This window comes from Crinia signifera, chromosome 12 (assembly GCF_055691185.1).
Source record: "Crinia signifera chromosome 12, ASM5569118v1, whole genome shotgun sequence".
Taxonomy (NCBI): Eukaryota; Metazoa; Chordata; class Amphibia; order Anura; family Myobatrachidae; genus Crinia; species Crinia signifera.
Window position 1 is genome coordinate 34,516,828 of NC_139228.1, and position 22,642 is coordinate 34,539,469.

Sequence of the window (22,642 nt, forward strand, 5' to 3'; positions counted from 1 at the left end):
TGGACATCTGGCTGTGTGTACTCACAGCCCACTGACTGACCATAAACTTGCCGCAGGGATCTGACGTAACAGTTGGTCGGGCAAATTCAAATGCACACCCACTGGGGATCCTTACTGATGAGTCAATCGTCCATTCAGTAAGGGTCTACACCAGTGGTTCCCAAACTTTTTGAATCACGGCACTCTACAGTATCAGAATATTTTTCTGGGCACCCCTAGGCCAAAAGTTTCTTATTGAGAATTTTTTCAAAATATATTTAATTTAAATAAGTTGTGAGTATATTTTATCCTTAGGTCCAGTAATGTGGTGAGGGACATGATTCACTTCTGTTTACCCACATATTTTATAACTGGAAGCCACAAGCACTGATTTTGCTTATTTCATTGACCATATATAATTTGAATTGGTTCTGGACCACCAACCCGAGGCACCCCTGCAAGTGCTCTGAGGCACCCCAGGGTGCCTAGGCGCACAGTTTGGGAACCACTGGTCTACACTTATCTTGATCGGTTGCTCATTCGGCACCACGGCAGGAAAGCCAATGTGTCAGTCAAGTGTGCACTCAGCCTTAGGGGTCAATTTACAAAAGTGTGAGATTTTAGAGGCGAAAGATGTTGCCCATAGCAACAAAATTCTAGCTATTATCCTCTACAAGGTGCTAGATAAATGCTAAACTAAAGGTGCATACACACTGTATGATTTTTGGACCAAGATCATTGATTTTGGTCCTTCTGAACAATATTGGTCAAAATATCTTTTAGTGTGTATGCTACGAATATGTACCCGCTGGTCGTTCATCATTGTTGTTCGTCAAATGTGCAGTCAGCTCAATTTGGATATCTTATCTGTTTTGTCCCAAATGGACGCAGATTGTCGAATCCACGTGCGTCTTTCAACAATCCGTGGCCATTTTCGCCGATCCACCAACTTTCTGTCACTGTCGAATTGGAAGAAAACAGCCCAGGATTCTGACTGTTGGGACGTTCCAACTGTCAGGATCCCAGATTAAATGCCGCCCCCCCCCCCCCCCCCCCCCCAGTTCTTTTTTCCACTTTAGACCGACAATGCTTGTGTACCAAGATTCTGGAATTTGAACCGAGTATCCACATACCCACCAAATCCAATACAAATACAGTAATGTAAAAACAGAACCAATCATAGGTGCTGTGTGTATAAATATAAAACAATAATAAAATGAAGAAGAATACTCAATGTCCTTCTTGTGTAGAGATGGTGATCAGTATTGTGAAGATGTGTGGATCAGAAACCTCCATTCGCTCTCTCCAATGAGATGTCCAAGACCCTCAAGAGTAGAAGGTTGAAAAATAAGAAATAAAAAACAAACAATGTGTAATATCAGGAGTGAAAAAATGTCACTTTGGTTGTATAAGTGCTTAACAAATAGAAGAGTGTACACCACTCACACAAAAGTGGATAAATCTAGGTGTCAAAAGGTTTCTTTATCTTCCATCAACACTGTTTTTCCCTTCACCGTGAATACAGGGATAGATGGCATACCCTAACTCACATTAGGTGTATGAAGATGACACATATAAAGGTATCTTTAAGTTTTCAGCAATTCACAAAGATGGCATATCACACTCACGATTTCAACAGTAGATGTACTCATGTAAAGGTATCTTTGTCCGCATTTGTTGGTGTTCAAAGAGTGGTTGTGGGATACGCAAATGTCCGGATGTATGGACCGGTCCCCAAAAAAGAAAGGGAATGAATATCTAACCATGTGCATTTAGCACATCCACAAATGAGCAGGTGTTGCTTTAAAGTTTATAAATACTTTGTGAATAAGGGAACGTACCTAACTTATACTGCTTTCAGACCGCAAAACTGGCTTTGACCAGGTATTTTAAAACGTTTCTAAAAATGGGTCTGTCAGCTAAAACCCCTTTCACATCGCATGTCTTTAAGCGGTATTTCAGTGCAGTTTCTGTCCTTAAACGGTATTTCAATGCAGTTTTTGTTCCTTCACAACAGTGAACCCGTTTTAATCCATAGAAAACAGTGGATGAAAAAAAACGGGTCTGAAATGGGTAGGACCCTGCTTTATTACCGTTTACAAATACCAGTTCAATAGAACCGGTAAATTCCCTCTGCACCTTTCAGACTGCACAAATTACCGTTTTTTAAAATGGTAAAAAAACAGCAAAATAACGGGTAAAAAGTGCGGTCTGAAAGGGGCATTACATATATATATATATATATATATATATATATATATATATATATATATATATATATATATATATATATATATATATATATATATATATATACCGTTTCATATCCAAGTAATGTATTCACAAGTCCTCAGACAAACCAGCACCAGTCAACTTGTTTGCAAGTAAAAAGTATTTTATGTTCCATAAAAAGGATCCATTTTTCAAAAACGCCAAAGTCCCAACATCACATCACATGGCAAAAACAGTTTTGTAGAAACATTCTCTCAGGTATACATTACGTATCCAGCTTCATTGGCCAAAAGAGAGTCCCTTAACGGGCCGTTTCGGCGTTACCCACGCCTTTCTCAAAAGGGGAATGAGAATTATGTTGCACACCGGGGTGGCTGGGGAGCCGCCTTAAGTAGCGAGAAAGGTGTACACTCACCTGTCTGTAGATTGCCGCATCATGGGACACCGTACTCGCCGTCTCGCGGTCCACCGGGAAACCGGAAGTGACGTCAAACGCCAACTTCCGCGTTCCAGCTTGCGGGGACGGTTTTTTGGTTCCCTGGTGCCGGCCGGAAGTGTATTGGTTACCATAGCAATTTTAGAGAAAAAGCTGAAGATACGTAATGTACCTACAACATGGAGCATAAAACAAAATACACATATAAACAAAACAGACAAATAGAGCCATCACACTATGTGCAAAAGATGGAGAGGATATGCATGATTCATATCAAAAAATATAACCATATTATACCGGATCGATACATGTGCATAACTACTCTAAAATAAACTAAATTTTTAAATCAAAAACCATAAACCTATAAGAGACCACCGCAGAGTTATAGAAATGGGGCAAAGGTGAATTCTTCATTTAACCCTTCTGGACTCATGGAGCGCAGTTCGTGAATCCAGTAACACTCTCGCTGCAGCAAAATCTTGTGCCGATCACCACCCCGTCGTAACGGTGGTACACAATCAATGGGCATATAAGTGAAATCACTTATTTTGTGTCCACAGTTAGCATAATGCCTAGCCACCGGTGGAGTGGTGGGTTCGATTTTTGTTAATGCTTTTTTAATAGAACTTCTGTGCATTGATATTCTCTCCTTCAGCATACGTATAGTCTTTCCAATGTACGTTAAGTTGCACGGGCAGGAGATTTTGTATATCACAAAACGTGTATCACACGTCATTCGATGTTTCAGTGAATATTGTTTCCCTGTCAGCGGATGTGAAAAACTGTTAGCCATTGTGATGTATTTGCAATTTACGCACTTTCCACAGCGAAAGGAGCCAACTGTTTTCTGTAGCCATGATTCTTTGTGGCATACTCGAGGGCTGATGTCAGTATAAACCATTCGCTGCTTGAGGTTGTGACTGCGTCGGTAACAGAATAATGGAACATCCTGGCAGATTTTCCCCAAGATTGGGTCCGTTTGGATAATATGCCAGTGCTTCTTGATTGCTGTTCGGATCTCATTGGACGCAATAGAATACGTACTAGAGAATGTCATCCTGGGTTTATGCTTACTGGTTGCTGATTTCATAAGCTCTGTCCTGGTTAGACTTTTAGCTCGTTGTCTGGCCAAATGGACTTCGCCAGTATCATATCCCCGGGCTCTAAAATCTAGGCACATTCTGTCAAGTAAAGAAAATTGTGAAATAGGTATACAATAAGGCGCAAATACAATACTTAGAGGTACAACAAGGTGTGATCTTCTTTTTGCTGTGCGTAATCTTTGTCAATGGATTTTTTAGGGTCCGAACCGTTTTTTCATTTGCCGGTGTTGTTCCCAAAAAATAAAAATAAAGATTATATTTAAACCACGTGTATAAGTATCAATTTTAAGGTGTTTCTTTTTAGAGGATAGGTAGTGTGTGCGTACCAAACTCACGTTTGTGTACGTTGGTGTGAAGCCTATCAAGGTATCTTTCTTGGTGATGATCAGAAGACCAGAAGTTACTTTGCTTGAAGCAAACAGTGATGTTTCCAGGGTGTGCTCACTCACCAATAAGTGGTGTACAAAACATATGTAAAGGTTTCTTTAGTGGCAAAATGGGCGTACCCCAACTCACGGTGTTCGGGATGTTATCCAAACGTGTATGGGTATCTTTATGTTTTCTCAAGTTTTGTGCAGGAAACCGGAGTTTATTTTGTTTGAAGAGAGAGGTGACTCTGGCGAGTAGTGCTCGAAAGGAAGAAGAAAGTACAATGTGTAGATCCACAATGCTTTACCGTAGAGTGTAAAAACATATATGTGAGGGGCTCAAGGATGGCGTACCTCACTCACCAATATGTGACACAGAAAACATCTATAGTGATTTCTTTATAGAAGAAATGGGCGTACCCCCACTCACGGTAGTGATGATTCTTTCAAACATATATGGGTATCTTTTTCCTCAGGACGTAGTGCGGCATTCATTCGATAAATCTCGGAAAGAAGTTTTGATATACCAGGGATCAGGATTTATCACAACTATATAATCTTAATTTATCAAGCTGAGAAACGTTTATATAGGGCGGGCGTACCAAACTCACACTTTGTGTGCTGGGTTGTCCGCTTATAAAGGTTTCTTTGTATTTTTTTCAAGGTGAAGAAGCCGATAGGTCTTGTCACAGTGTGTTATCCAGGGACCATATAAAGAGAAAATATATATCCCCAATGTAGAGATGGCCACAATACACAAAATTTCCAAAGTAATATCAGGGGTACGTGACGTACCTAACTCACCACTTTATGTGGCAGCTATAAGCCTGTAGCGGTTTCTTTAAAGTTTTTCAGCCCCACAGATATCAAAATAGGCGAGGGTGTTTTTTATAAAAATACAAAAAGGCTTTAATCCAGAAAATCCATATAAGGTAGAACAAGGCCCACCAAGGGCTCGGCAAGAGTTAAAATCAATCCAATGTAAACACCACACTGGTATAAAAAACAAGTTAAAAAGCAATTAAAAAAACAAACACAGAACAAAGTCTGATACATACATCCGGGGGAGGTTGGTAGGCTGTTCACTCCTCTCCAATATCATCAACGCGTTTCGGTCAAGGACCTTTCTCAAGATTTTAACTCTTGCCGAGCCCTTGGTGGGCCTTGTTCTACCTTATATGGATTTTCTGGATTAAAGCCTTTTTGTATTTTTATAAAAAACACCCTCGCCTATTTTGATATCTGTGGGGCTGAAAAACTTTAAAGAAACCGCTACAGGCTTATAGCTGCCACATAAAGTGGTGAGTTAGGTACGTCACGTACCCCTGATATTACTTTGGAAATTTTGTGTATTGTGGCCATCTCTACATTGGGGATATATATTTTCTCTTTATATGGTCCCTGGATAACACACTGTGACAAGACCTATCGGCTTCTTCACCTTGAAAAAAATACAAAGAAACCTTTATAAGCGGACAACCCAGCACACAAAGTGTGAGTTTGGTACGCCCGCCCTATATAAACGTTTCTCAGCTTGATAAATTAAGATTATATAGTTGTGATAAATCCTGATCCCTGGTATATCAAAACTTCTTTCCGAGATTTATCGAATGAATGCCGCACTACGTCCTGAGGAAAAAGATACCCATATATGTTTGAAAGAATCATCACTACCGTGAGTGGGGGTACGCCCATTTCTTCTATAAAGAAATCACTATAGATGTTTTCTGTGTCACATATTGGTGAGTGAGGTACGCCATCCTTGAGCCCCTCACATATATGTTTTTACACTCTACGGTAAAGCATTGTGGATCTACACATTGTACTTTCTTCTTCCTTTCGAGCACTACTCGCCAGAGTCACCTCTCTCTTCAAACAAAATAAACTCCGGTTTCCTGCACAAAACTTGAGAAAACATAAAGATACCCATACACGTTTGGATAACATCCCGAACACCGTGAGTTGGGGTACGCCCATTTTGCCACTAAAGAAACCTTTACATATGTTTTGTACACCACTTATTGGTGAGTGAGCACACCCTGGAAACATCACTGTTTGCTTCAAGCAAAGTAACTTCTGGTCTTCTGATCATCACCAAGAAAGATACCTTGATAGGCTTCACACCAACGTACACAAACGTGAGTTTGGTACGCACACACTACCTATCCTCTAAAAAGAAACACCTTAAAATTGATACTTATACACGTGGTTTAAATATAATCTTTATTTTTATTTTTTGGGAACAACACCGGCAAATGAAAAAACGGTTCGGACCCTAAAAAATCCATTGACAAAGATTACGCACAGCAAAAAGAAGATCACACCTTGTTGTACCTCTAAGTATTGTATTTGCGCCTTATTGTATACCTATTTCACAATTTTCTTTGTTTGTACGGTATTTTAAGTGTGGGTGACACTTACGTGAGTGGGCACAAAAGGGCAGCATTGCGCCAGACAACATTTCTGTCATCCCAAGTTGTCTAACATTCTGTCAAGTGTATGTTCCAACTCAGCGATGTCAGAAGTATTGCGTACTGCTCGTACCATCTGGGAGTATGGCAGCCCTCTTTTGAGCGGCTGAGGGTGAAAGCTGTCTGCAGCCAAAAGAGTGTTTTTGTCCGTAGACTTTTTATAGAGGGTCGTCACAAAATGCCCATCTCTGCAGTGTAAAGTAATATCCAAATAATTAATACAAACAGAACTGAATGCACATGTGAATCTGATCGATCCCGGTAAACCATTCAAATGGTCAACAAATTTAAGCAGCTCGGTCTCGGTCCCAGTCCACACCATGAAGACATCGTCGATGTAACGCGTATATAACGCGATATGTTTTGAAAAAATTAAATTTTGAATAATGTTGACTAACTCATATTGATACATAAAAATGTTGGCATACGATGGGGCCATATTGGACCCCATCGCAGTCCCGATACACTGCAAATAAAATGAATTATTAAACAAACATTATTATACTGCCAGCAAACAAGTTGGAGATATATATGCTGCACCGCCATTTTAATGATTATTTTTTTCTTTGTGTATGTTATTTCTTCCAATTGATTGTAGTTTTTGCGATTTGTGTCCATTCTCTGTTGTTGACCATGGAGTTTGATGTGGGAGATATCACGGGAACTAAACGTTTCCTGGATAAAGATGTAAACAAAATATTATTCACTGGTACAGAGTCACTAGCATTTGACATCGATAGTCCAAGTGAAATAAATGCAGACCTTATGAGATTGAGAAAGCGCCTGGTGGAATTGGAGCTACACGGGCTAACACTCTCTCAATACCACAAGGAGGGGTTAATCCCCCGCGGGTTTAGGATCAAGAACCAACCAACATTGGGGCGTACTAATAAAGAATTTTCTAGACAATGGTGCTTGATCCTAAACCAATGCAGCTTTGATTTAATGGTATCAGTGATACAGCAGGTTAACTCTGACATCGACATGGTTAAAAAAGAGATTACATTGTGTGAAACAAATGGTTTGGATATTTTAAAACAAGACACCAGCTTCGATTGGATGTCTAAAATCGAAGAAAACATAGAAGCTTTTAGAAATGACCTATTGGCTTTTAAGAAATCTAAATACCGTAAAGTGAAGGATGATTATAGAGAGATGAGGGTCTATCCATGGTTAACTGGTCAGCCAGCACGCCGCACATGGCGTGATTATCGTGGTCCCAATCGGAAGAAAAAGGATGTAGATTTTACTGATATAGACTCGCAAACATCTCAGAGCGACTCAGAACAACCCCAACGTAACAAATCCTCTTTTTTAGGGCCAAATGCCCGAACAAGGGTCAATCCAATAAGAGGGGTAAAAAACCTTGCAGGAGAGGGGGGATCAGGCGCAAGAGGAAAGGGACAGAAAGGGGAGAACAAGAGGTAGTGGTTTTTAACTTATCCAGTTATTCACCCACCGAGGCTGAAGTGTCCGTATTAAATAAAGGTTTGTCCTTCGTAGAGACCTATAAACAAACCAGTTTTGACTGCGAAGTTGAACTATACAAGTTCCATCGACAACTCCGCCTTAAGGATTTTTTCCTTAAACATCCATCTAAAGAAACGCCCACTTCTGCCACTACCCCATTTAAACCCAAAAGTTATTTTGACCCACCCTCCACAAGCCCTTCTATTGACACCTTTATGAGGTTAATAAGGCAGGATATTCTTCCTATTGTATCCACCAAAAATAAAAAATTCTCTAACCTGACCAAGGAACAAAACATGGCGGCTAAAGCACTTCGCGATAACGAGGGGATCACGATACGCCCCGCCGATAAGGGGGGCGGGATCGTGATCCTCAATCGCGAGGATTACATTAAAGAGATAATGCGGCAACTTGCTGACCGCGATTGTTATAAACCGCTAACCTTTGACCCTACAGAAAAATTTAAGGCGGAGATCGATAAAGCCCTGAACTTTGGGTTCCAACAGGGCTGGCTCGATGAACCCACCTTAAATTTTCTGATACAGGAATTTCCCAGAATACCTCTCCTTTACGTCCTCCCTAAGGTCCACAAGACCTTGGTCTCCCCTCCTGGGAGACCAATTATTTCTTCAATAGGTTCCTTAGGATAACCTCTGTTGCAGTATGTTGACTACCTACTGCAACCGGTTGTTAAAAGTAGTCCATACTTTCTAAAAGATACTACCGATTTTTTGAAAAAAATCGATGAATTGAAATATCCACCTGAAGGGTGTCTGCTGGTGACACTTGATGTCACCAGCCTCTACACGAATATTATGCATGACGAAGGTTTAAAGGCTGTACGCAGTGTGGTCGGTTCCAGTCCACACTATGAAGGCCCTCCGATGGAATTTTTGATTTTGTTGATGGAATTAATTTTGACAAAAAAATATTTTTTGTTTAATAATTCATTTTATTTGCAGTGTATCGGGACTGCGATGGGGTCCAATATGGCCCCATCGTATGCCAACATTTTTATGTATCAATATGAGTTAGTCAACATTATTCAAAATTTAATTTTTTCAAAACATATCGCGTTATATACGCGTTACATCGACGATGTCTTCATGGTGTGGACTGGGACCGAGACCGAGCTGCTTAAATTTGTTGACCATTTGAATGGTTTACCGGGATCGATCAGATTCACATGTACATTCAGTTCTGTTTGTATTAATTATTTGGATATTACTTTACACTGCAGAGATGGGCATTTTGTGACGACCCTCTATAAAAAGTCTACGGACAAAAACACTCTTTTGGCTGCAGACAGCTTTCACCCTCAGCCGCTCAAAAGAGGGCTGCCATACTCCCAGATGGTACGAGCAGTACGCAATACTTCTGACATCGCTGAGTTGGAACATACACTTGACAGAATGTGCCTAGATTTTAGAGCCCGGGGATATGATACTGGCGAAGTCCATTTGGCCAGACAACGAGCTAAAAGTCTAACCAGGACAGAGCTTATGAAATCAGCAACCAGTAAGCATAAACCCAGGATGACATTCTCTAGTACGTATTCTATTGCGTCCAATGAGATCCGAACAGCAATCAAGAAGCACTGGCATATTATCCAAACGGACCCAATCTTGGGGAAAATCTGCCAGGATGTTCCATTATTCTGTTACCGACGCAGTCGCAACCTCAAGCAGCGAATGGTTTATACTGACATCAGCCCTCGAGTATGCCACAAAGAATCATGGCTACAGAAAACAGTTGGCTCCTTTCGCTGTGGAAAGTGCGTAAATTGCAAATACATCACAATGGCTAACAGTTTTTCACATCCGCTGACAGGGAAACAATATTCACTGAAACATCGAATGACGTGTGATACACGTTTTGTGATATACAAAATCTCCTGCCCGTGCAACTTAACGTACATTGGAAAGACTATACGTATGCTGAAGGAGAGAATATCAATGCACAGAAGTTCTATTAAAAAAGCATTAACAAAAATCGAACCCACCACTCCACCGGTGGCTAGGCATTATGCTAACTGTGGACACAAAATAAGTGATTTCACTTATATGCCCATTGATTGTGTACCACCGTTACGACGGGGTGGTGATCGGCACAAGATTTTGCTGCAGCGAGAGTGTTACTGGATTCACGAACTGCGCTCCATGAGTCCAGAAGGGTTAAATGAAGAATTCACCTTTGCCCCATTTCTATAACTCTGCGGTGGTCTCTTATAGGTTTATGGTTTTTGATTTAAAAATTTAGTTTATTTTAGAGTAGTTATGCACATGTATCGATCCGGTATAATATGGTTATATTTTTTTATATGAATCATGCATATCCTCTCCATCTTTTGCACATAGTGTGATGGCTCTATTTGTCTGTTTTGTTTATATGTGTATTTTGTTTTATGCTCCATGTTGTAGGTACATTACGTATCTTCAGCTTTTTCTCTAAAATTGCTATGGTAACCAATACACTTCCGGCCGGCACCAGGGAACCAAAAAACCGTCCCCGCAAGCTGGAACGCGGAAGTTGGCGTTTGACGTCACTTCCGGTTTCCCGGTGGACCGCGAGACGGCGAGTACGGTGTCCCATGATGCGGCAATCTACAGACAGGTGAGTGTACACCTTTCTCGCTACTTAAGGCGGCTCCCCAGCCACCCCGGTGTGCAACATAATTCTCATTCCCCTTTTGAGAAAGGCGTGGGTAACGCCGAAACGGCCCGTTAAGGGACTCTCTTTTGGCCAATGAAGCTGGATACGTAATGTATACCTGAGAGAATGTTTCTACAAAACTGTTTTTGCCATGTGATGTGATGTTGGGACTTTGGCGTTTTTGAAAAATGGATCCTTTTTATGGAACATAAAATACTTTTTACTTGCAAACAAGTTGACTGGTGCTGGTTTGTCTGAGGACTTGTGAATACATTACTTGGATATGAAACGGTATTAATTATAACCTGGCACAGTCTGAATTCATTGGAAGCGTGTGCGGTATAACCCCGATACATTATATATATATATATATATATATATATATATATATATATATATAAATAGAATGAATTGTAGAAAAGTTTCTTTTATCCTTCACTTAGAAATATTTAACCATCACCATAAGGAGTAAGTGTAGGGGGTGTACCCTAACTTACATCCAGCATATTGAGGTTGACAACAAAAGTTATCTTTAAGTTTTCTAACGGTTTATCAGCTCTATTAAAGATGGCGTACCACACTTACGGTTTCAGTGGCATGTGTACTCCCATAAAGGTTTCTTTTCCCGCATCTTTCAGGGGGGTGGTTGCTTTTATATTCCAGTACCACAATATGTGTCAAAAAGAGTCCTGAAAAAAGGGAATGTGTTACAAACCCAATACGTGTCCGCAGGGTGCGATGAATCACCTAGTAGGATTTTAAAAAGCATAAACACATGTAAAACATATATATATATATATATATATATATATATATATATATATATATATATATATATATATATATATATATATATATATATATATATATATATAAAAGAAAGAATATAGTGTCCCTAATATTGCGCTTGAACAAAGAGAGCAGCACCCCTATAGAACCTTGCTGTTAAAAAGGTACAGAGAAGAACATGGAAACAAAGGATAGGAGGTGTCATAAGCGCACCTCCTATCCTTTGTTTCTATATATATATACTTTTAAAGAACAGTTAAAAAAACAGTTATCCTGTTATCCTTGAATATGGATTGATTATTTGTTTCTCTCTTCTCACAGGTATGTGACTTTTCATTTGTCCGCACTACAAGTACCAGCGCTCTACATATACTCCTATTGAGGTCTTGCAGTAATTATTCCATGTATGTGACTTTTCATTTGGCCGCACTACAAGTACCAGCGCTCTGCATATACTCCTATTGAGGTCTTGCAGTAATTATTCCATGTATGTGACTTTTCATTTGTCCGCACTACAAGTACCAGTGCTCTGCATATACTCCTATTGAGTTCTTGCAGTAATTATTCCATGTATGTGACTTTTCATTTGTCCGCACTACAAGTACCAGCGCTCTGCATATACTCCTATTGAGGTCTTGCAGTAATTATTCCATGTATGTGACTTTTCATTTGTCCGCACTACAAGTACCAGCGCTCTGCATATACTCCTATTGAGGTCTTGCAGTAATTATTCCATGTATGTGACTTTTCATTTGTCCGCACTACAAGTACCAGCGCTCTGCATATACTCCTATTGAGGTCATGCAGTTATTATTCCATGTATGTGACTTTTCATTTGTCTCCTGAAATCACTTTTAACTGCTAATCTGAATTATGGCAATTGCAGAACCAGTGTTGTATTGTTAAGGATGTTTCTAGCCTTTGCATAACCTGTTTGAAGCAGGGTTGCCTACCCTCCCGGAATGGCCGGGAGGGTCCCGGAAATCGGTTCCCCCTCCCGGCCCCCCGGAAAGGGGGGCAACCCTCCAGCATTAACCCCAATCCCCGCGATCTGCCCCTCGGCGGGGGGGGGGGGCGTGAGTAAAATGACGCGATTGCGTCATTTTAATCCCGCCCCCCGCCGTGCAATGCCTGAAATACCGGCATTGCACGACGGGGGCGTGGCTAAAATGACGCGATCACTGTAGGCACGCCCCCCAACAGGGAAGCCCGTCTGTGGCTCCGCCCCCAATCTGTCTCTTAAGCTCCCGGCGATAGCCCCGCCCCCCTGTATAACGGAGCTGGCTGCCCTCTCCCGGAAGGCAGCCAGCAAAAGTCGGCAAGTATGGTTTGAAGCTGTTGTAAGTGAGGCCTAATTTATTGGGGTATATATTTTTGGCTAGTGTTTATTTAAAACAAGCTAATTGATGTCCTTTAATTAGCTGGTCATGTGCCCTCAGCTGTAGCCTCTTCTAATCAGACTTGGTATATATCTTCACTTATAAGGCAGTCCTCTGCCTGGGCAGTTCTCTAAGTTAGAAATCTACTAAGTGAGAAATTACAAAGTGATATTACTTTTAAAGAACAGTTAAAAAAACAGTTATAAAACATTGAACAACATCAAGCAAGGTAAATACAATATACATTATTACATCATGCTCACCAAACTGCTACTTCTCATTTCATTACATGGAATTTTCACCAAACTTCACTCATCCTATAATCTCCCTGACACTCACCACTCTGTGCACATTGCCTCTTCTATTATTCACTCCCCTCTTCTAAACACTCATGAGCTCTTTACTTACTTCTCTACTTGTACTTTCACATCCACATCCCACCACCAATACAAAAAAACACAAACATCCACCTTTATCTATCTCTCCTTTCTAATCTTATTAGCTGGTGACATATCACCAAACCCAGGCCCAAACCACCTGTCCCACTCAGAGTTTACTGGTTGTATGCCTAGAAATTCGGCTAACCTCATAAATATCACATGCCTCCCACCACACTCCAAACAACTTAAATGTGCCCTATTGAATGCACGCTCTGTTTGCAATAAATTAACATCCATCCATGACCTCTTTATCTCTCACAACTTCAACCTGCTGGCAGTTACAGAAACCTGGCTCACACAATCAGACACGGCCTCGCCTGCAGCACTGTCACATGGTGGTTTCCACTTCACTCACACCCCCAGGCCTGGTAACTGTAAAGGAGGTGGGGTTGGTATATTACTGTCACAAGATTTCACATACTCAGTTCTACCATCTGCTCCTTCACTCACATTTACATCATTTGAAGTTCACTCTATTAGGGTTTTTTCCCCTTTCTCTCTGCGTGTTGCTGCTATCTATCGCCCACCTGGGCTTCCCAAAACTCAATTTCTAGAAGATTTCTCTGCCTGGCTCCCCCATTTCTTATCCTCTGACATCTCCACTGTCATCCTGGGTGACTTCAATATTGCTATTGACAGTCCACCATCTTTGCATGCTTCCAAACTCCTCTCTCTAACCTCCTCTCTCGGCCTCTCCCAGTGGTCTGACTCCTCTACTCATGAGGAAAGCCACTGCCTTGACCTTGTTTTCACCAGGCTGTGCTCAGTTTCTGATTTTACTAACACTCCCTTCCCTCTCTCTGATCACAATCTCATTACCCTCTCACTCTCTTCCATTACCCCAAGCTCACTGACACTGAAATCATGCAAGCCTACTCTAACCCGCAGAAATACTAATGCAATTAATTTTCCACAACTTACCACCTCCCTGCAACAACAGCTCTCACTAATTTCTACATTCACCTCTCCTGACTCTGCTGTTTCCCACCTCTACCAGACTCTTGAAACAGCCCTTGATGACGTGGCTCCAGCTACCCATTACACCCCACGTAGGCTTAGATGCCAACCGTGGCACACCAAAACAACTACGAAATCAGTCACGTAAAGTAGAACGCCAATGGCGCAAATCTCGTAGTACGACCGATTTCCTCGCATATAAAACTAGCTACTACTCCTACAGCAATGCTTTGGACACTGCCAAACAAACATACTACCAATCTCTCATCTCTTCTCATGCCACCAACCCTAAGTGACTTTTTAACACCTTTAAGTCTCTTCTGTACCCTCCCCCACCGGCTACCATCAGTGCACAAGAACTTGCCTCCTACTTTAAGGACAAGATTGATAACATCCGAGATGAAATGGTATGCTCTTCCACAACCTCTAACCCTCTTTCTTTCCCACCTGAACCCTCTGGCACTTTCTCTTCATTTGAGCCCACAAATGAAAAGGAAGTATCCACACTCTTCTTATCCTCCTACTCTACTACCTCTCCTCTCGATCCTATACCTGCGCAAGTCATTAAAAATCTATCTCCTGTGATTATTCCAACCTTAACTAAAATCTGCAATCTCTCTCTTACTACTGGTACTTTTCCTTCTCTGCTCAAACATGCAGTGATAACTCCTATTCTAAAAAAAAACAGAATTCTGACCCTAACTCTCTCTCTAACTATCGTCCTATATCTCAGCTCCCATGCCTCTCCAAGCTACTGGAGAGACTTGTCTACTCTCGCCTCACAAACTTTCTTAACTCTAACACCCTATTAGACCCACTTCAGTCAGGTTTTCGCTCTCAACACTCCACTGAGACAGCACTGACTAAAGTGGTGAATGATCTGGTAACGGCTAAGTCTAAAGGCCATTACTCACTACTTATTCTTCTTGATCTTTCTGCTGCATTTGATACCGTCGATCACTCTCTTCTCTTACAAACACTACACTCCCTAGGTCTTAATGATACAGCCCTTTCCTGGTTCACATCTTACCTATCTGATCGCTCTTTCAGTGTTCGCTTCTCTAACTCTACTTCCTCTTCATTACCTCTGTCAGTCGGAGTTCCGCAAGGTTCAGTCTTAGGTCCTCTGCTCTTCTCAATCTATACCTCCTCTCTTGGCAAACTAATCAGCTCTTTCGGATTTCAGTATCACTTGTATGCTGATGATACTCAAATCTATCTATCAACCCCAGAATTGTCACCAGTGGTTTTGGGTCGAGTTTATGATTGTCTCTCTGCCATCTCATCTTGGATGTCTTGTCGCCAACTCAAACTCAATATTTCCAAAACGGAATTACTTATATTCCCGCCAACTAAGAACAGTTACCATCCTGACATCTCCATCGCTGTTGACAACTCGATAATCTACCCTACCCCACAAGCTCGTTGCTTAGGGGTCATCCTCGACTTTGAACTGTCCTTTCTTCCCCACATTCATTCTGTCTCCAAATCATGTTACATGCATCTAAAAAACATATCCAAAATACGACCCTATCTCACACAAGACACTACCAAATCTCTTATCCATGCACTCATTATATCCCGCATTGATTATTGCAATAGTCTCCTAACTGGTCTTCCCAAGAACAGATTCTCACCACTGCAATCGATTTGAAATGCTGCTGCTAGGCTGATCTTCCTTGCAAGACGCTCGTCGTCTGCTCATCCGCTCTGCCAGTCCCTCCATTGGTTGCCTGTATATTACCGTATTCAATATAAAACACTTCTACTTGCTTATAAAGCTATTAACCATACTGCACCAGAATATATCTCTGCACTTATCACAAAATATCTCCCATCTCGACCACTACGCTCTACACAAAATCTGCGTCTCTCTTCTGCACGGATCACTAGCTCCCATTCATTATTACAGGACTTTTATCGGGCTGCTCCCATCCTATGGAATGCCCTTCCACGCACATTAAGACTCTCCACCAGTCTCCAAACTTTCAAGCGTTCCCTGAAAACTCACCTCTTCAGGCAAGCCTATCATATTTAAGTTCTACATGCATAACCCTCCGAGGCACTTATGTATTATATAGCTTCCCTTCTGGACTTCTAACTGCTATTACTGGTGCCTGTCCTTATGTTTCCCCCCTATATCCCTATAGATTGTAAGCTTGCAGCAGGGCCCTCCTACCTCCAAGTCTGTCTGTTGTTACCCAGTTTGTCTTATCACTGTCTACTATTGTAAAGCGCAACGGAGTCTGCTGCGCTATATAAGAAACTGTAAATATATATATATATATATATATATATATATATATATATATATATATATATATATATATACCCCAAAACAAACTTATTTTGGTACAAAAAAAATGGTGGAGTGCTTAAACAAGGAGGCAAGAGAACATCTAGGCAATCACAAAAAAAGGCCCCAATTATTAGTTGTAATTTCAATTTGAAGGAATTTTCTTTGCTAATTTTTCTAGTTACTTGTTGTCGGCTTATTTTGGCGGTTTAATTTCTAGCGGTAGTTACATTTAGTTGGTGGTTTGTGTCGAGATGTGGGCATCACCGATCCAGGTGGGCCCACATCTGGACCTTAACAATCATTTTTCTTCGGATAGGCGAAATTTTTGCGGACAGCTTGTGTGTCAGGGCAGGCGGCCCAATTTTTTCTGGCTCGGACAGAGTGGTGAGCTCTGCCTAAGTGATATATGCGAGGTCAGGGGCAGAGGCAGATGGTCAACCCCTGGCCTTAAGGGCAGATGGGGCTTTGGGAAAAGTCTGCATATAAAGTTGTCCGTTGCCAATGACGCTGGCAGTTGGCCGGTCCTAGGTAAAAGGGCAGGAGGCCCTTGGATCCGGAGTTTATTATTTTCATTACTTTTTTATTTTACCAGCTGATGTGATTTATTGCCATGCCGTTCTTTGCCCGCCACCTTAGTTAGAGCAGGGACGTAAATTTGAGTTAGTTTCAAATAGGCCGCCGCTGCTCAAAATAAATAAGCCGTCCCCTTTAAGCCCAATTCAGTTGTACGCGTCATTATTTCATAGATAAGTGGTGTGAGTGTGGATGAATGCCTATGTCTGTGTGGAGTTTAAAGATATTCACATAGCGCAGCATGTCCATAAGTGTGGGCAGGTCACCAAAAGTGATGAACAGAGGTTGTTTCATGAGACCACATCCACTTACGGAAAGCCCCCCCCCCCCCCCGCCTTTTCAGGAGATCCAATGCTAGCCGGTGCCCCGCCCACAGTTCACACTACATTACTATATAACTTGTACAGTAGCCATACTTATCTCATAAAGGGCGGGATGTATTAATATACATCGCCGCCCTTCGCCTGCCAGCCGCCGCGATGCTACCGCATATGTACTAACATATGCGGCTAGCATCGGGTTGCGGTGACGGAGACCCCCACGATACCTGTGATGTGGTCTGCGGTGGTCTCCGTCACATCCCGGCGTCTGGCAGTGTCCCCCTGCGTCTCCTCCTCCCCCCTGCAGCCGGATGTCCTCCCGTCTGTGACACTTGCTGGGGGAGGAGGAGACAACGGAGGTCGGGAGGGGGGGGCGCGCGGACGGCGAGCGGCGATAGAAGCCCATAGGCTTCTATAGGGTATCGCCACCCAGCGGAGACGGGGCGGACGGCTAATGGTAAATAGGAAAATGCAGGATAAAACCCCCGTTTTACCGCATTTTCCCTTTAGTACATCCCGCCCCTAATCTAATAATTTGACTATATGAACTTTAATGGTACAAAATTCCATTGACAATGTGGCAGGATCAGACATCAATATTAGGGATTATTTGATTGGTCCCTGCTGCTTAAACTATATAATATATATAATATGCTTTCCAACTTTTTACTATCCCCTTCCTCAAATTATGGGGGCTGGTCAGACCTGATCGCACGGCTGTGATTTCGCAGGCCATGCGATAAACGATACACTGCGCATGTGGCTTGCGTATGGATGTGCAGCAAATTGCTGATCCAGCTCAATGTTCTGGCTTGCACGGGTGCTATAACACTAGCAGTGGCGTAGCTACGTTTTGGGCGCCCCCCCGCCGTTAGGGGGGTCGCCCATACCCACCCCCCGCCGCCGCCCCGTCGAGCACCCCCCCCCCCGCCCCGTCGCCTATGCTAACCCCCTCCCCCGCAGTCTTACCTATCGCGCCGGTCCCAGCGGCTCCGTCCGTTCATCTGCTGAGGACCACCACAAAACGGCCGCCCCTGTACAGCAGAAAGTTTCAGAGAACTGTTTGCTATATGGGGGCGGCCATTTTGTTGTGGTCCTCATCAGAAGAACGGAGCCGCCGGGACCAGCAAGATACGTAAGTCTGCGGGGGATTGGGGGTGGGGGTAACTATAGCACTGCAGCCCCCGGCGCCCCCACATGCACAGCGCCCCCCCGCGGTGGCGGGGGCTGCGGTGCTATAGGTACGCCCCTGAACACTAGGCAGGCAGGTGGTGTACACCTGATTGCAGGGCACTGAAATTTAGCAGGGAAGCAATCAGGTCGGAATTATCCCCAATAGCACTGCCCCTGTCCAGTGCCAAATTAGGGTCCACGTGGTCCTTGAGCTGAAATTTATGATGGGCCTATTGTTTGGCTAGGCAGGGGGTGTGACTAGTAATGTGAGGGAGTAAGCAGTGTGGTTTGTTTGTGTGCGGCAGGGCCTGATTAACCAATAGGCTGATTAGGCTGCAGCCTGAAGCGTTGGGTCCTGGGGGGTGGGACCTGATGTAGACGTCATCAAGCCGAGGAGGGGGCAGCGCTAAATGGTGCGATTTGCATCTTTAGCAACACCCCACTCCAAGAAAAGCCACGAATCACGGGAAATGAACGCTGCCACGTAGGAGATGTGAGGGGGGGGAGCTGGTATTTGGGAGGGTTGCCCACCTTTCCGGGGGGCGGGAGGGGGACCCGATTTTCGGGAGCCTCCTGGCCATTCCGTGAGGTTAAGCAACCCTGGATTTACTATCCATTAGTTTTTAATACTGCATTACAATTTATTTCTCCTTCCTCTTTAAATCCATTGGTGAAAACCGCTGATCAATGGCATCTTTAAAAAAATGATGTCTCTATCTGTAATTTAATTTAAAACTAATATATCTAACCTTTACTTTTAGATAAGCGCATTTCCTCTGCAAAACTATCTAGTCTCCCATATAGTAATCCACACACTTATACCCCATTCGCACCAGAAGCAAATTACCGGACTAAAGCCTTTAAATCCAGGAATTTGCTGAATAACCCGGGTTTTTCTTTGGTGTAAATGGGTCAACCAGGGTCTTAAATTACGGGTCACCAAAACTGCTCTTTACCAGGGTCTGCGACCCGGGATATAAGACCCGTGTTGAATTCCGGGTAATTCAGCAAATTACCAGATTGAAAAACTTTAACCCAGTAATTTGCGAAAGGGGTATTAGTTACTTTCTATAATTCTACTTAGTTTCTATTCATCTATGTAATTGTGATATTACAACATGGAAAATAATTGGATCCACAAACACTGTGTATTTCCTCCTTTTTTTCCCATTAGCCCATATGCAGACAATGGGCCTGATTTGGACCAGATTGCTGGGCTGCGAATGTTTGGAGCCCAGCAGTCAGGTAGCGGCCACCCCACCAGAGCAAAACTCAATGTGATGGCAGCCGTGCAAAGAGGGTGAATTAAATTCGTAATCAGCCAAATGACTTCCCCACACACGCACGCACAACCGCGTGCAGCCGCTGAGATCAACGTGGGGAGACGCCAGCGGCTACTGTCAGCGGCTTTCCCTCCCAATGGCCGGAAACTGCCTGAGCCCCCAAACGCCCGGTGCCTGTCAATCAACTAGGGAACGGCCAGCAATAGCTTGCCATCACTGGCTTTGTTCATACGGATGGCTCAAGCGTAAGAACTATTTCGATAATTGCTCTGGCTGCCAATTCGCACCCGAGCTAGTGGGTCCGATCGGCCCATATATTATTTTTATTAGGATAAATTTGCTTACTTTACTACTGCGTTGGACAGGTCCTTGTCCAAGGAACACTTATGATTAAGAATTTTATTGTGCAGGGGGCAGTCACAGGTGTCCACCCAGTTTTTCCATGGGTGCGACCACAGTTTTTGTGGGAACAACCATGAAGGTCTGAAGGCGCAACATCATAGCTTCTATACGACCTCTGAGCCTGTGGATGGCCGGAACGTCTGTCGTAACTGAGATGACGGGGCCACAACCAATTTGTATGAAGACGTTTGTTGTGACACGCGCCCAAAATGGTCACCTACATTTCAGATGTTACTACATGTAACCTCCCAGCCAATCACCACACTGCAATCACTGCCACAATATTGTGTAGTGCAGTACAATGGACAAAGCAGCAGCCAAAACAGAACTGAAAAAAAAAAAAAAAGATTGCTTTATTTCGGAACCGGGCCCACTATATTTTTGTAACGATGGTTCATTCCTGGAACCAAAGCAGTTAAAACAAACTGGTTATATTTTTTTTTTACAGCTGTCTGTTTGTTGGTATAATAGTTTAATTACTGAACTGCAATGACATCATCGCTGTCTCTCCAGCCAGGATAAGAAGGAGGAAGTTTAACTCTAAAGCCTGCAGTGGGACCTCTAGTGTTTTTCTAACTCTTGTTAGTGCTGGCAAAGTTCCTGTACAGTGCAAACACACACAGAGCTCCCATTGTCTCTCACTGCTCACCAGCCCACTGATCCTAATATGGAATTCAGCAGGAAACCCATGATTTCCTGACACTGAGCAAACCCAAGAAAGAAAAAAAGAAGAAAGAAAAAAAACCCTCCCAAAAAAAAAAAATCCCTCCATCGACTGAAATCCCCTGCTCCATATTAGATGCTGGAAGCAAGTGGTTGGGGGCTGGATTAACAGCGAGCTCTGATTTCTGTGGTCAGCCTACTGGAGGGGCAAGTGACGTCTACATTTAATATCCCCCTCCTGTGATGCACAAACATTGAGCTGTGTGTGTGTCAGAATGAGGGAAAGTCTGTGAATTGTAGCAATGAGGTGCCTAAATACTTGCACACAACATACAGCCTGTACTGATGCACAAACCAGGAAAGTATGATCATTAGAGGCTGTTGCTGCAAAATGTGCCCTGTAGTATGATTTCCTGATCTGCGCTACCTCAGGGGGCATTAGGATAAAGAACTTGGATCCCGGATTTGGTTTGTTTTCTCTTAATGTGCTCTGAAAAGAGTTTGCAGCAGTGAGATATGGACAGGAGAGACGAGTATGACAGCGGAGGCGCTGGGAGCACGAACAGCATGAAGAGGATGCTGAAGTGTGTGGTGGTTGGAGACGGAGCAGTAGGGAAGACCTGTCTGGTGATGAGCTACGCCAATGACGCTTTCCCTGAGCAATACGTGCCGACCGTGTTTGACCACTATGCAGGTAAGGAACCGCTCTTCATTGCATGTATGTTACTAGGGTAATGATAAGCTGCATAGATATGGGCCTGATTATACAGATGGAGCACCTCTCATACAGCGCCGGGAATCACCAGAATGCCCCCGCTGGCGATCGCTGGCGGAGAGGCGCTCTGACTGGGACGGACTAGCGCGCGTCTGACACGCATGCTCGTCCCAGTCACTTGGCGCTGTGGGGGGGGGACCCTGCCTGTCTCCACTTCAGGGAAACGGGCAGGGTTAGGGGCGGTGCAGGGAGGCGGCGGGGGCCAACAGGGAGGTGACAGGAGGCGGAGAGCTCCGTCATAAAGGGTGTGGGAGTGTCTCATGTGTGCGTGCCCCCTTCCAGCGGATGGCGGAGGCTGGCGATCTGTACAACCATTATTTCTAATATCACCATAACCGCCGGCATTTAAATGTGCGTAATATTGCAATTCCAACTGTAAGGCGCAATGGGATACGAGGGTGCTATACACATTATTCATTTTGCATTGCAATAACAGCCAAGGAGTACGCACGCGTTTACACTGTCATTAGCAGGATGTTTTTATGTCATGTGTAAACAGCGCTGTGTTTAATATGTGTATAACCAAGCGGGTACCTCTGTGAAAACTACACGTGTCTGCTTCTCCCCGGCCGGCTGGACTGCGCATGCACGGGATCTCACTACTCACGCGAAATCCCCAGCGCAGCTTAGAGCCAGCAGCAGGGACAGCGCTGTCCATATCGTAGCTGCGCTATGCCTCCTGCCCCACAGCGCCGCACGCTAGACACCCGCTTGTCAGGTGTCATAGATCAGGGGAAGCGCTATCCCCTGCCATAAGGCACGGGGATAGCGCATATTCCCGATTGCCTAATAATAAATCTACCCCACAGAGAGGAGAAATAAAGAGTCGGCAGACAGTCTGAGATCTGCCGGTTTCACCACTATCTCTGATGTCACAT

General features: G+C 43.4%; 2 protein-coding genes across 3 annotated transcripts in view; one reads left to right on the forward strand and one right to left on the reverse strand.

The window, feature by feature from the left end:
• KCNH5 (potassium voltage-gated channel subfamily H member 5) overlaps positions 1-22,642 on the reverse strand; it is a 523,150-nt gene that overhangs the window by 458,027 nt on the left and 42,481 nt on the right. Inside the window, exon 2 of one of the 2 annotated variants that reach the window (XM_083167680.1) lies at positions 11,297-11,458. The exons of the other annotated variant lie outside the window; for it this stretch is intronic. The gene's annotated coding sequence lies outside the window, so the exon portion shown is untranslated. The remainder of the gene's footprint in view (positions 1-11,296; positions 11,459-22,642) is intronic. 2 annotated transcript variants of the gene reach the window in all.
• Positions 21,108-22,642, forward strand: part of RHOJ (ras homolog family member J) — a 76,611-nt gene continuing 75,076 nt past the window's right edge. Inside the window, exon 1 of the mRNA XM_083167682.1 lies at positions 21,108-21,683. Within this exon, the coding sequence (XP_083023808.1) occupies positions 21,506-21,683 (178 nt within the window). The 5' untranslated portion in view covers positions 21,108-21,505. The remainder of the gene's footprint in view (positions 21,684-22,642) is intronic.